Source organism: Ipomoea triloba, chromosome 12 (assembly GCF_003576645.1).
Source record: "Ipomoea triloba cultivar NCNSP0323 chromosome 12, ASM357664v1".
Taxonomy (NCBI): domain Eukaryota; kingdom Viridiplantae; phylum Streptophyta; class Magnoliopsida; order Solanales; family Convolvulaceae; genus Ipomoea; species Ipomoea triloba.
In genome coordinates, this window is record NC_044927.1 from 9,180,438 (window position 1) to 9,195,991 (window position 15,554).

The 15,554-nt window shown below is 33.3% G+C and overlaps 1 protein-coding gene across 1 annotated transcript; it reads right to left on the reverse strand.

Moving 5' to 3' along the window:
- Nucleotides 1-9,796: 9,796 nt before the first annotated feature.
- LOC115999319 (putative ETHYLENE INSENSITIVE 3-like 4 protein) lies at nucleotides 9,797-11,197 on the reverse strand. The gene has a single exon (XM_031239175.1). It carries the CDS (start codon nucleotides 11,195-11,197, stop codon nucleotides 9,797-9,799), a length of 1,401 nt encoding a protein of 466 aa, XP_031095035.1.
- Nucleotides 11,198-15,554: the final 4,357 nt, after the last annotated feature.

Below are 15,554 nucleotides of genomic sequence, written 5' to 3' on the forward strand. Positions count from 1 at the left end.
ACCCTGGTTCCTTTAAAATTAGTTTGCCCAAGATTAGCCAAGTAGTCAGCGCATTTATTTTCTTCCCTCGGCACATGAGAGAACTCCACACAATCAAAACATTTGGTAAGAAACTTACAATTCATGATGAGGAAGGTAGTATTTTCCCCAGTTGCATTCATTCGTTCATAATTCTCACTGCATGCTTAGTTCAACCATCATTCTTTAGAATCTCCTTTCTCTACCGAGTCTTTGACCCTCCCTTAGGCTCTACAGTTTGACAAAAAATCCTTTCTCTACCGAGTCTTTGACCCTCCCTTAGGCTCTACAGTTTGACAAAAAAAACTATTCGTCCCTCCAACATTTACCATATAGCCCATGATCCACCTCCCTTGGTAGTCCAGAAAGATGCATTTCCACTTTGATTATACTTTCTATCACTATCATTAATATATTTGTATATTTTGAGTTGGCATGCATGTTTAAAGGAGCAACTAGCGGCTAGTCAAATGTTTTCAAGTTCATTTTAGAATTTGATTTACATTTTCAAGTTCATTTTAGAATTTGATTTATACCTAATACAATCTAAACTTTATATTAGTGTAAACTTGTTTTCATTTTTCAATGTAAAACAAAGACTTTTTCAAACCACTTAAATGAGTATACTTTAAAATTCAATTTTTAATTCATTCATTATCTATTTTAAATGTACAACATATCAATTTTTTTTGTCTCACTCAAGAGAATCAGAATTCACTTTGACCCGACTCAAATGAAAGATGGACCTTACAAATATTTGTACCATAGAATCACCACTCACAATACCAATTTTTGATAAATTTCCCAATATATAAATTATGAATATGCAACAAATATAATTACTAAAACTTGTAAAAAAAACACAAAAAATTATTAAATATCATAATAGCGGTGTCTACCAACCTATGAATACTGATGAATTTTAATTCCAAAAAAAAAATAAAATGGATCCACTTTAATTAAAAATAAATACAGAGTAATTGTTAAGCTAATTCATGCATGATACAAATATAATCAGATATAATAAATATAACTTAAAATAAACCAACCTACCAAATTTCGTATTCATGAAGTTATATATACATTTCCACTTGATCATACTTTCTATCACTATCATCAATATATTGGTATTTTACTGGGAGAACTATCAAGAAACTATTTGCACCAATAGCCCAGCATAATGTTAAGTGCCATACAAGGGGCTAAGGACATGTTTAGTTTCGGCGACGGCCGGGAGGGGGGCTTCAACAATCACTATTGCGTGGACCGTGGTCCACACAGCTGCAGTGACCACGGTCCAAAAACGACACCGGTTCCTTCTCTTCTCCCAAGGTTCATTATTCTAAAACATAAAGTATATTATTCTAACTCATAAAATACATTATCTTACTTCAAAATATTTATTATTATCACATAAAGTACGTACAATATTCATTTATTCTATCACATAAAATATAATATTCTAAAGCATAAAGTACATTATTCTAACTTATAAAATACATTATCTTATCATAGAAGGTTCATTATTCTAACACATAAACGACTGAGTAGCTAGATCACACCGTTATTGACTAACGATTTCTTTTAAACGACAAAACGATGTCGCTTTGGATCGTGTCCACACAATAATTTGCTAGGGGAATATAAAATTAAGAATAAATTTCACTTTTGGTCCTCTGACTATTATACGTGAATTACATTTGGGTCTTGACTATTAATGTTTTCTAATTAGGACATTAGGTGCATGACTATGTAATTTGTATCACATTTGGTCCTGCCGTCTAATTTCCCGACCAACTATTACTAGAAGTGCTCCTTCCAGAAGAAGCAAATGTAGTGCTCCTTTCGAAAGGAACACTTTTGGCAATAGTTGGCAAGGACATTGGACGACAGGACCAAATGAGATACAAATTACATAGTCATGCACCTAATTAGAAAATGTAATAGTAAAAAATCAAATGTGATTCATGTATAATAATCAGAGGACAGAAAGTAAAATTTTATCTAAATTACTTTCTCAACCTACTAAAGCACAAAGAGTCAATATCACCCCCACTAAACCTCGAGCCCACTCCCTTCCACATGGGAGTGTAATCGGGTGCTACTAGACCACAAAGTCTTGGCAAATTGAAAAGGTTTAAGTACACAATTATTGATTAAAAAAAAACCATTTTAACCCTTGTGACGGTAAGAATGTTACCGGTATATTTTGTATTATGAAGCTCAATATAAGAGTACAATAGTGTGTTAGAGTACAAATGAGTTCTTACAGTAGTGTTTTGTCTTAGCCATCTTCCTCCCCTACTCTATGAGTGTGAGTGTCTTTTTCTATGCCTGAGTGCAACGACTCTTTGCTTCCACTTCCATGCGCAGTAAGTGACCTCTTCAATGTTCTTCAGTAAGTGGATATTAATACTGAGGAGCCGTTGGAGTGGCTCCTCCGCTTTAATGCGTAACGGCCTCTTTCACGTCCGTTCACTGCCTTCGGGTCAGTGCTAATGATTCGGGTCGAGTGCTGATACCCAATTATCCTGTCACCAGTCCCCTCACTCCCTAGCCAACGAAAGTGGTTGAGGTGGTTTGGGAGTAAAGACGTGTGTAAAAAATGTGTTTTTTTTTCAAACGGTAAGAGAATTGTAGCCAAGGCGAGGGCGAGGCCTCGACCAAATTTTGGTCGAGGTCAGGCCTCGGCTAATTTTGGCCGAGGTCAGGCCTCGACCAATTTTTGGCGGAGGTGAGCCTCGGCCAATTTTTGGCGGAGGTGAGCCTCGGCCAAGTTTTTGCCGAGGTCAGGCATCGGCCAATTTTTTGCCGACGTCAGGCCTCGACCAAATTTGGCCGAGGTAGGCCTTGGCCATGATTTTTGATTTTTGATTTTTTGTGTTTTTGGTCGTTTTATGCGCGAGCTCACTTCGACCAGCCGTAGGCTCGGTCAAAGATCAGCTCTCCCGTCAGGTAGGTAGCGAGATTGGATATCGTGCCGGCCCTAAGGGACTAGAGTGTGGTGTTTTTTGAAATCATGCTTCCTGCTTTGACCCAGAAAAACACTTTCCCGTCAGGTAGCTAGCGAGGTCGGATCTCGTGCTGGCCCTAAGAGAATAGAGTGTGGTGTTTTCGTAGCAAAGTCTTAAGCTTTACCCAGAAAACACCCTCTCGTCAGGTAGTTAGCGAGATCGGATCTCGTGCTGGCCCTAAGGGAATAACGTTTTATTTTATTTTATTTTCACGGAATTTGAGAGGTGACACCACTTGAGGAGGTGACGACGCTTGAGGAGGTGACGCCACTTGAGGAAGTGACGCCGCTTGAGGAGGTAACGCCACTTAATGCGTAACGGCCTCTCACGTCCGTTCACTGCCTTAGGGCCAGTGCTGATGATTCAGGTCGGGTGCTGATGCCCAATTATCCTGTCACCTTTTATTATTAATTTGGTTAATTATAGAAGCTAGTAGCCTTGGAGATAAACTAGGAGTTATCCTCGACCATGCTTAAAGCTTTGTAAATTGAATGTACAAAAGCAAATATTTATTTGCATTACCTAACACTCTCTACTAAATTAATTGGCCTTCCTAAGTGGTGATATGTGTTTGTTCCCTCTATGGGATACATGTGATGAATGAATGGAGATCTTCCCCCCCCCCCCTCCGCCCGACTCTTTGGTCTTAAGAACGCTGGTTTTAAGAATGAGTGATTGCCCTTCTCCGACCTAAAGTTCTGTGAACCTTGGGACTGCACTATATAGACAGAATTGTAGTATTTCAACCAACCAAATTTAATAATGAGAAAATTTCACTTTGGTACCTTGACTATTAGAGCATCCATAAAAATGGTTATTTAGATGTTTTTGGAATAGTGATAGATGATGTAGAGGGAAGAGAAGAAGGAGAGAGAATGAGTTAGGTTCAACTGTAAAAATAAGTTATTGGAACAATGTTTGCATCAAAGAGAAAGGGAAGACAAACGTATACCGTGCACGCGCCCTGTGACGCGTTTATTTCATTTTTTTTACTGGATTGCGTCAGTCTTTTTCGTTTTCTTTTTTTTTTCTTTTTCTTTTTTCTATTCTTATCACTTTCTCCTCTCATATTCTTTTTTCCTAATCACACTTGTGAAAACTCCTCAAAACTCACAAAAAAACCCACTATTACAGATGCTCTTATACATGAATCATAGAGTTAATTTCTAAAATGGTCCTCCAATTTTGATCTTTTCTTAAATTGGTCCTATGACTTTTAATTACACTCAAACTGGTTCTCCGACTATTAAAATTTAAGCCATATTAGTCCTCTGTTAGCATTGACATCAAGTTGCCATTAAAATGGAGGGCAAAACGAGAAATTCAGCTCATTTACTCTATTTTAACCATATAACGACCCATTTTCGCATATCGCGAAACTTTTTAGTAAAAATTAGGTATTCATCTCCTCAAACTGCGATAAAAAAATACTTCCTGATTATGTTTGTCATGTAATGAACATGTTGATTCCCTAATAAAAATTAAGTTTAACTCAAGGACCAAATATGCAATTTTTCCTAATAAAAATTTAACATTTTTATCATAATATTTTTCTTTATCTTTTTTAATACTATTTCTCCCTTTTAACGCATTTTATGAAAAATTAAATTAAAAATAAATGCAGTCAAACCTCGTTAAATGAACCAGACAATCAAAATGTGACGGAGAAAGTACATTTTAAATCATATTAATAAAGAAATACGATTTATCTTTTAAATTGAGCAACTGTGATGTAGTACAAAATATATTACGAGGTAGTTTCTTGCTTCAATTTATTAAGTTATTTGAATGTCATCTTTGTCAACAAATCCTCCCCAAGTAGTTAATATGATTGACTTCAAATTATTATTTTTTCTATGTTATTAATAGAATACTTGGTAAATAAATATATAACATTATTTTGTATTATAAGTTATAACTTTGATATAGAGTATTTAATTACAACATAGTGTAAAAAGAAGATAATGAATAATTTAGTTAATATAATTAATTAATTAATTTGAAGGTAAAGAATCTTTGTATTGTAAAAAATAAAGACAATATAATTAATAAAATTATATCTCTTTTTTAATTTATTTTATAATGAATAATTTTTATTGTAGAAAATGAAGACAATATAACTAATGAAATTATATCTCTTTTTAAATGTTTTGATGCTAAATAATTTTTATTATAGAAAATAAAGACAATATAACTAACTAAAGTATATCTCTTTTTAAATTTTTTGATAATAAATAATTTTTATTGTAGAAAATAAAGACAATATAACTAATAAAATTATAATATCTCTTTTTAAATTTTTTGATAGTGAATAATTTTTATTGTAGAAAATAAAGACAATGTAACTAATGAAATAATATGTCTTTTAAATTTTTTTGATAATTAATTTTTATTGTAGAAAATAAAGAGAATATAACTAATGAAATTATATCTCTTTTTAAGTTTTTGATAATAACTATTGTTTTTTGAATAAAGGCATTATAAACATCGAATTGTAAATTAAAGAAATACATACACATTATTTTTTTTTATTGTAGCTACCAATTTATTTAATAAATTAATAAAAACAATATAACTAATGAAATTATATTTCTTTTTTTTTTTTAAAATTATTTTGATAACGAATAATTTTGTTTTGGAATAAAGGCATTGTAAAGTGTAAATATCGAATTCTAAATTAAAGAAATGCATATGCATTAATTTTTTGTTGTAGCTACTAATTTATTTAATAATTTAATAAGAGTAATAGAATGAGATACTTAGTTTTCAATAATATACTCTAACATATTCGTAGTATATATTTAACAATTATATCAACCCGGATTATGATGAGGTTCGAGCCTAAGACCTTTCTTATAAAAATTAATGGGTAAGTTAAAAGTTAACAGAATATTCCGTTACTATAGTTTATGTTAATGGAATTTGTGGTTATTTAAGGGAAAAAAATAATATGATAAAGGGTAAAAAAGAAAAATTATAAAAAATTACTAAAATCAAAATAATATGAACCATTCGTTTAATTAAAATTACCACCAACATTTTTTTCTTCTGTTAGAGTGTCAACTTTATTGGCTCTTATTAAAATTATTAGTATTATTATAGATGTAGATATTATTATAACAACTTGCATAATTGTTGAACTTATACTATAAATATGTCAGAGTTTATTAAAAAGTACAATATAAATTTTCAAAAAGAAAAGTACAATATAAAATTTATCGCTGATAAGACTCAAACATTAATCTCTTGCAATAAATTTTACATCTGCATCCAATTGAGCTAATAACCATGAGGGCAGGTTTTACTTTTACTGTTTATATAGGCACGCGCACATATTATATTGTAATACCGTGGTCAAATTAAGCTAACACTAATACTAATATTAAATTGGCCGTTTGAATTTCGACCAACCTATTGTATTCTAGTACTAATTAACTTCTAGGAAATTTCTTCTGGTGGAGACTATATACCTAATATTTGTATTCTAGATTTCTAGTGCTACTAAAATATTAGAGAATGGTGACTAAACGGTTCTAGTTAACGAAATTCTTCTGATGGAGATTATTTGATATATCAAATTATATTGTCATTCTTATCGATTTGATTTCACCATAAATTTTCTCTAACACTGAGACTAATTATATTTGTGCTAGTCATTTTTATGAATTTAGATATGGAACATCTTTTGTTTCAAAAAAAAAAAAAGATATAGAACATCTTTATGTTATTCCATATATGATACAAAGATCCTTTTAATAACATAATTAGCTTATTAGTTAATTTTAACTTGTTTGACTCTTATTAGCTATTTGACTTGGTTAAACGGTCTATATAAGTGTTTAGTTAATCAGCATTTTTGTAACAACTTATTGCTATAAAACGCTAAAATTTAAAAAGTTGTTCAAAGCAGCTTTTTTATCAACTTTTTGAAAAAATAAATTATACATTTAAAGGTCATTTTACATGTAATTAGCTATCAACTAACATTTAATTTACCAAACATCATTTTACAACAAGCTAATTAATATTATCAACTAGTCAAACTTGCTAACTCAATCTGTTAATAGCTATTTGCCACACACCCCAAAAGTGTAAATAAATTAGGAGCAACCATAGCCAAGTTGGTCATGGTTGATTTAGTAATTATAATGTTCGATGTTGTACTATCAATGATGTGGCCTATTAGCTTTCTTAAGCCAGTGAACTATACATAACTTAGGTTGATTTACTTCCTTCAATTCCTTGTGGTCCTTTATCAGATGCAATCACAAGGTCAAAGAATAAATTATAATTTTATAATAATTATAATGATTATCATGGATGAGTCATCTATTTGTTACGTTGCTAATTAATAAAAGTTGATAGAAAATTAGAAAAGATCCTGAAAGTCGTCCAGGGAAAAATTAAAATACACCAACCCATTATTTGTCTGCCAACATATGGTATATATAGCGTGGTATAGAAGGGAAGGGCAGGGCAGAAGTTCGTTGTAAGTTTAGTTGAATCAAAAAAACATTAATCCGATCCTATAAACATGTCGACCACTACGTACAGTAACCAAAACTGTACATTATATGTTAGAAGAAAGGAAGAGTTGAACATGTCGCCTATGCCATTAATTGGCCTTTACATAGCAGCCGCTTCTCTGCTCTGTTACATTGCAATGCTCTTAAACTCATTTGTTATGTTTTTAAACTCACCCCGCATCCTTACTTACCCCTTCTCATCACTCAAGTTTTTCGGTCTAAATGCAACTTGGCTGACACTATTAGCCGTGGCCACAAAGCTCACCGGGGACCTCACATCTCCCATGTGGTCTTACCGTGATAATCTCACCAAAATTACTAGCACAGTTTTCTTAACCTTTGCGATGGCCAATTTTTTCACCTCACTAAGCTCCATGAATAACACAGATATGCTAACCAATCTATAAAATTAATTCGAGGGACCACTTATAATCAGATTGCGGCTCCGTAACTACAACCTTCTTGATTTGTGTTGCGGCTGAAAAATATGAGGACAATAGGATCAAAATCTCTAGAGAAGAATTCACAGTAGAGCCATATTGGATTGAAAATCTGGTTGAATGGAGACAGAGTCCAATTCCTATAAGATTTAAAAGAGACAAGGTCATGAAGCTTCTTCACAACATCAAAAGTTTGAGCTTGACTTTCTGCTTACTACTTCAGACTTTGTTTGTCATATTTATTAAGTTCAGTTGTGTTATTTCTTTTTACATATGGCTTCCATTAGCAATTTTAGTTAGTCATTTATGGAAACTATGGTTACCTGTACATGAAGTTTCAAATGACCAGAGAAGGGAAGAGATAGACCTCAACCACTTTGTGATACTTCTTGAAGGAGAAAAACAATTGCCAAAACGATTATTGGTTAAAAATGCCTTTGAAGAAAGGTTCAGAAATGTTTGTGATGCCGCTATCCTTTTCGGAGAAACTGAAGATATTCTGAAGTTATTTGAAGAGCAGCAACTTTTAGGCATTGGTCCAAATCAGCCATTATGCATTGATGAATGGCGTAGATGGATGGAGACACAAGATCCAACAGTTTCGACTTCTGCAACAGGCAATGTAACCTCCTCTACTGTTGAGTCAAATGAGGTTATGATTGTTCAAATGTAGGCTTATGAATTTATATCAATATGTATTAATGCTTGCTAATGTGTGCTTCTAATTATATTTGTAGTTGTTTTATGTTAAATTAGTAATGTAAAAATTGTACTGTTATGAAATGTATATGTTGCAACCCTGCTAGCTTTTCTAACTGTTACTTCCCACCTAGTATAAAACGCAACTCTATTTCTATTTCTTTAATTATTATTCCCTCTTTTCCATTTTGTCTGTCATGTTTACTCTTCATTGGTTAAATCAACTCTTTCTTCTTTACTTATTTTTTTAAATAATTTTTAATTATTTTTATATGTATTTTTTGTGTGTTTAATATTTTTCTAAATATATATACATTTTATAAACTAATACTAAACTTAATATTATAACAAATTAAATTAAAAATAACTTCATTCAAGTCTTGTTAACCAAATCAGGTACATAAAGTGAGACGGTAGGAATAATTGGTTGCCAATTTTTTTAAAACGTTACCTGGCAAAAGTATCATCCTTCCACATCCCTTTTTGCTTTTGTCACCCAATACCAAATTACTAATCCATTATCAAACTTACAACATGTTTGGTCAAAGAATAAGTTCGGAATAGAATGACATTGTTTAGAACAAGAATATTTTGTTGTTTGGTAATGTTTTTTGTTCTCCGGAGTGAACTATTTATCTTATAAAGAGAATTGTGATTTCAGATCCCCTGGTATTAGGCTAAATTCTCAGGGATAGCCTAAATTTGTTATTTCCTACTTTACCCACAATTAAATTTAAAATTTATTTAGGCTTTTATTTATTTATTAGATTTTCTGCAATCACAGATGTCTAATTGTACAGTTTGCATATTTACACAAGAGTAATGGTTCTTATTTGATCTTGCTTTTATCTATTAATAAATATAATAAGTGTCAATTTTAGTAAGTTAGTTTAAAAAATTTTAAAAACATATACGAGGTCTGTTGCTATCATGTCAGTAGTATTCAAAAAAAAAAAGGTCTGTTGCTATCATTTATTTATTACATCTGTCAAAATAATGTTGAAAAATAACAGACATGGTATGCCCTCAAATAACCAAAAAAGTGTTATTGGTAGTAAATTACGTACACATACATCATGTTCTTAGTGCAAATTAAATTTCAGTCTGGATCGATATCATCGTATGCTAAATCCCACACAGAAGTTGAACCAGAAGTGGAAGCTTCTTCACCTGCCATGGTCGGATCATATCTATACTGTTGTTCTGTCAGATTGTCGCTCAAGAGATTCCCATAGTTCCCAGCGCCGCCATTGACGAACTGCGCGTTGTATTCGTGGAAGATTCTCTGAATATCCTCGTTGATCCAATCTGGTAATTGCCCTGTATCTATATCTATATCTCCTTCTGTGATCAAGCTAGGAACATAGTTTTCGCCGAAATCAAGATTCTGGTCGCGATGGGGACAGATTTGTTCATGCTCAGTTCGCGAAGTCTTGTCGGGGAATCCCAATCCTAAGCCGCTCTGCGGGCACTGTAAATTCTGACACGCGTATAGGACGATCTCTGTCGCGATTTGACGCTCGAATGCGCACTTTCTCTTGTCGTGCGTGAGAAAAGAGGCTTCTTTTTCTTTTTCTTGTTCTTGGTCTCCTTGGTCGATAATCTTGAGGGCTTTTTGGGCGAGTTTGATGAGGTCTTCTTCTCGGTTAACGATTTTGGACCAGGTGGTAGTATCCTTAGCGGACATTTTGTTTTGAAGGGATTTAGATTGTTTGACGAGGCGTCTCATCCGGTCTAAATCTGGGGACATGTGTTTGACGATTGCGGCTAAAACGCTGATTTTCCAGGCTTTCTTGAGGCCGTGAGGCTTTTTGTAGGGTGGGGGGCCGTGTTGTTGAGCCAGGCCTTGATCGCCCCACCAGAGCTCTCGCCCGGTGGGCCACCACGGCGGGGCGAGCCCCTTCTCTAGCGGGAACTTCCGCTGGGGAGGGAGACAGTGCGGCATTAGGGCGGACATGAGGGAGCCCAGAGTGGTGTCCTGGAGATCTTGGAGAAGGTAGATCACGCTGGAATTTGGGTCTTCTACTAGGGTTACTAGTTTGGGGAGGTATTCGGCTATGGCCTCCGGGGCGTTCTTGACGAACTTTACTTTGTCTTTCCACCATTCTCGCAGACTGTCGGATGACCCTATCACCGGGTTCCCGTTTTCCGGGACGATCCCGTACACGAACCCTTGCCCTTTGCACACCTCCATGATCTTCACCATGTACTTGAGAACCGCGTCTTGAGACCTCGCCGTCTTCTTCCGCCGGGACGCTTCCAGCTGTTTCTCCGTCGCCGATTCGTCCTCGTCGTCTCTCAAAATCTCTTCTTTTCCGGCCGCCGCCGCCGCCGTTCGTTCAACCTTGAGCTTCTGCATGTGAATCTGGTCCTTCCGCATCCGCTTCTTGAGATCACGGTAGCTTATTATCTCCTCCATTTCTTCTTCTTCTTCTTCAAGAATAGTCTCCGTCTCGCTCCCCGGACTCAAGGGATCAAGGTCTCCATGAAAGTTCACCATCTTCTATACTTCAAAAGATCTTTAAAAAAAAAAAAACACACACAACTTTCTGAATTGTTTCCTTGTAGCAACAGTGACAATATACGAAACGTCCAAACGCATACGTTGGATGAACTGAAGAGGCGGCAGAACACTGTGTGTATATATATATATATATATGCATGGGAATGGCGGTGGGAAAGCATATCAAAACAATAAAAAATTGCACTTTTCGTCCTTAAATTATATGGTAATTGTAAAATTTGTTTTAAGTATTGGTCATGTTTACTTTTATCCTTAAGTTATTATTGGCGTGACAATCGTGCTTATTTTTCATCCTTGAATTATACTAAAATTATAAATTTCGTCCTTAATATTTTATTAGTAAAGAGATAAAAAATGTAACGTCAATAATAACTTAAGTACGAAAAGTGAGTATGACCAACACTTAAGGATAAAAAGTGCAAATAACTTAAAGACGAAAATTGATTATGACCCACATTTAGGAACAAATTTTACAATTACCATATGCTTAAAGAATAAAAATTGCAATTTTCCCTCAAAGCAATACACAATAACTATACAAATAATTCACAATCACGACCTTTGTTATAACAAAGTAAACCACATAACCCAAGTAAACTATATTAAAAAAATTCAATAAAATAAATAAACTCAATAAAAAAATATTAATAAGAATCAAACTCGTAATTCGTGACTTTATAATATCAGAATCATGCTACATTTACACAGTCACTCTCTTTCATACTATATTTATTACTACTTCCGTCCCATTTTGGATGTTGGTTCGTTTAACGAGGCTTGACTGAAATTATTTTTAATCCAATTTTTCATAATATTAATTTTAGCAATAATATATAAAATTCATATATTTAGAAACTACATTAAAAGTACTATTAAACACAAAAATTAAATTTAAAAATAATAAAAAATTACTAAAAAAAATAAGCAATGAAGAAAGAGCTGGTTTGATCAATGAATAGTAAATAGGACATGTAAAATGGGAGATAGCGGGAGTATATATTTATATATATTATATGTAGGTGTGATGTAAAGTGGTATTAAGATTGGGTTGATGTGTGGGGAAGGGAGGAAATTGTGGAGACGGTGGCGAGTTGTGCTAGCTTACGTGCTTCATTTTGAGGTTGCATGGCATGTCGGACACATACGTTGGAAAGTGGAAACTGGATTTGGCTGTTTTGGCACACAGTAAATGCAAGTTAAGAGAGATGGGAAATTCTAGAAAATAAGATATAATATATAAATGGAAACAGAGGCGCTGAGGGTAGCCCATTTTTCATCAGCACTGACCAAATTCAGTTGAAGCCGACATAGGTATACACGTCTAATGGAAGCTGGCCAATCAGTTTGGTAATGAGTACTTGTGTGCAAAAATATACAAGCAATTTTAAGCATATGAACCTATTTGAATGACTTACGATTACCTTACTCAACAATTTTAAAAATTGGAGTATAATTTTTAGTCCGGTGAAATTGGGATATTTAATGTTAATCTTTTAAAAATATTTTTCCTTTGTCACTACTCTATTTTGTCATATTTTGTCATCCTTTAATTTGAGGGTCACACTTGTGTGAGACCGTCTCACGAATCCTTATTTGTGAGACGGGTCGGGTCAGGTCGGGTCAAAGCACCATGCAAATGTCATACTTATATGTGCAAATTTGATACTTATATGTTCAAATATAACACTAATCAAAAATACAATTTTTGTTACTTATAAGAGAAAAAGTAATACATTATTCATAATAAGTAATGTTGACTAGTGCCTCTCACTTATAAGGGCAAATATAATACTTTTGAGGAAAAATGTAATACTTTTAAATCGAAATGTAAAAGTATTGTATTTTCCCTTAAAAGTATTACATTTACCCTAATAAGTAACAAAAATTTTATTCCTGATTAGTATTACATTTGAGCATATAAGTATGACATTTGTGCATATAAGTGTTACATCTGCATTTTTACCCGACCCGTCTCATGGTGAGACAGTCTCACACAAGTTTTTGCCTTAATTTGATGGTTTTGAGAGTTTCCACCCATGGAACCTAATTTGGGTGGCTCCCAATATTTTACTCCAACAATAATGTCTATAAAATACTGCTTCTATTGTGTTTAGAATATAAATTGTGTTTCTAAGTCAAAACACATAACAACTGTAGAATAGAATTTGTGAACACATGACTGTACTAAATTTTAAAAAAATTAAATTATATATTTTTAGTGTTGAATTGACTGCACTATTTGAAAGAAAGTTGTAAATACAAAACAAGATAATCAATTATAATATATGTTAACATTGTGTTTTTGTAATATACAAATTGTAAATTTTTAAAAGGTAAATTATGTATCTATGCTATTTTGAAAAGGTAGACCCGAGTCCACTAAGAAATAAAATATAAAAAAGAAAAACTCTATTGAAAAACATAGAATAGAGACATGGAGGTGACATTGACTAAAGTGACCACATGCAGTTGTTAGTAATATAAAGATTAAAGATTAGCTCTGACACAATTAAAACATGTTATACTTGTTAAATTTTATGGCTATAAAAGTGAATTTTCCTATCACATTTGACTAATTATTATGTATAATTATGTAATATCATTTGGTTAAGGATGCTCTTATAACATGATAATCTTGCTACATGGACTTGGGTGAAGGTGTGGACGAGTGTGTTGGGTATGTGTATGGATGTAGTGGTCAGATTTGTCAAAATTAAAATGGAAGGACACTGGGACACGTAAGTGGAACTCCCTTTGTGACCAACAGTTGTTCTAATGATAAATTCCATAATAATTATTATATTTACTAATTTATCAAAATCCAGGTAGAGTAGTAGTCAATGTTGTAATTGGAGAAGTTGCTGATCAAATAAAACAAGAAAAGAAAGAAGAAAACCGGCTGAATAAAAATGTCCAAAATCAAATGCTTTTTTAGGCCTGTTGTCTTTTTAAAGAAATTAGTGTTCCAATGTTAGCTCTTTGGCTTAGCCCAATTCTCTTGGGCTAAGTTTGTTTAATATTTTAAAAAATATAAGGCCTCCGAACACCCACACCCTTGTTGGATCCTTTAGACAGGGGTGCTACTTGATGCTTTGGAGAGCCCATGCAACAGAGATAATAATCTAGATGTGCAAAGTGTTTGTTCTTAGACATGCCTTTCTTTCTCTTCTTCCATTGCCCTATTTAACAGATTCTATGAAGATATATTACTCTGATATTATAAATCACTGTAGAACTTGATGTTTTCCACTCCTTAAACCATGTAATTAAATGTTGTGTGGACTCTTTTTGGCTGAACCAGATTCTATATATGCTAGGTGGACAAGAAAATCTTCACACAACCAAGAATAGACTTAACTGGTGGCAAAAATTCTAGAGCCCTTTTTGGTATATGCTTGGTGAGTGCATTTCTATCTCTCAAGTGTGTTTCTTTAAGCATAATTTCTTTTTATTAGATCCCAGTTTTTCTAAATCCTTGTCAATTTGAGGTTTCTAAATCCTTGTCAATTTGAGATGTTCTTGTGATTTTCCTTTGATCCAGCGTAGTCTCTGAAGACTGTTAATAAACTTCATCTAACTAGTGTTATTAAAACCAAACTGTAGATTGATCCGTGAATATTAACTTTATTATGTTTCTACAGAATTTGACTGTTGAGTCATTTGTTCAACTGCAGTTTTGTAACAATATTACTTCATAGTATTTTAATATATATTTGTAATAATTCAAGTTATATGAAGAAGCTAAAACTAAACACAACTTGCCTTTTTCTCCTTTATTCCCACCCTCCCCATATCTTAGTTTTCTTTTATGTTTCTTTCCCCAAAACCCTTCCAATAGGACTTGATTTTTCCAAAGCAGCAACCATAACCCACTTCCTATGACAGTTTTCATGCCAAACCTTTCTTTCATTGATGTCCTTTATTATTTTCTCCATTTTCTAGTTCCCTTTTCCTTTTCTTTTAATATTAATTCCCCTGCTTCTTTCATTGAGATGTAAAAATAAAGACCAAAATGGTGGTCATAGATGGAGATCATGAAAGGGTGTTTGATTTGTGCAGAATCAGTGAATTCTTCTTCTTGAGTTATCCCATGGCTTAGATGGCCAATTTCTCATCTCAAGGCCATTTTATTCACTTTTGGCATTTAATTAAATATTATTTTATGTAACCTCTTGCCAAGCATGAACCATGGTTTTTAGCAGTTATTAAAATAATGTGTTATTTTCTTTATATTGTGGTTTAAGCAGTTTGAATACAAATAAGGGATTTCATGGTATCCTAATACTGAATTGTATATTACAGTGTACGTTTGCCATTGGGCAGCTGGCAAAAG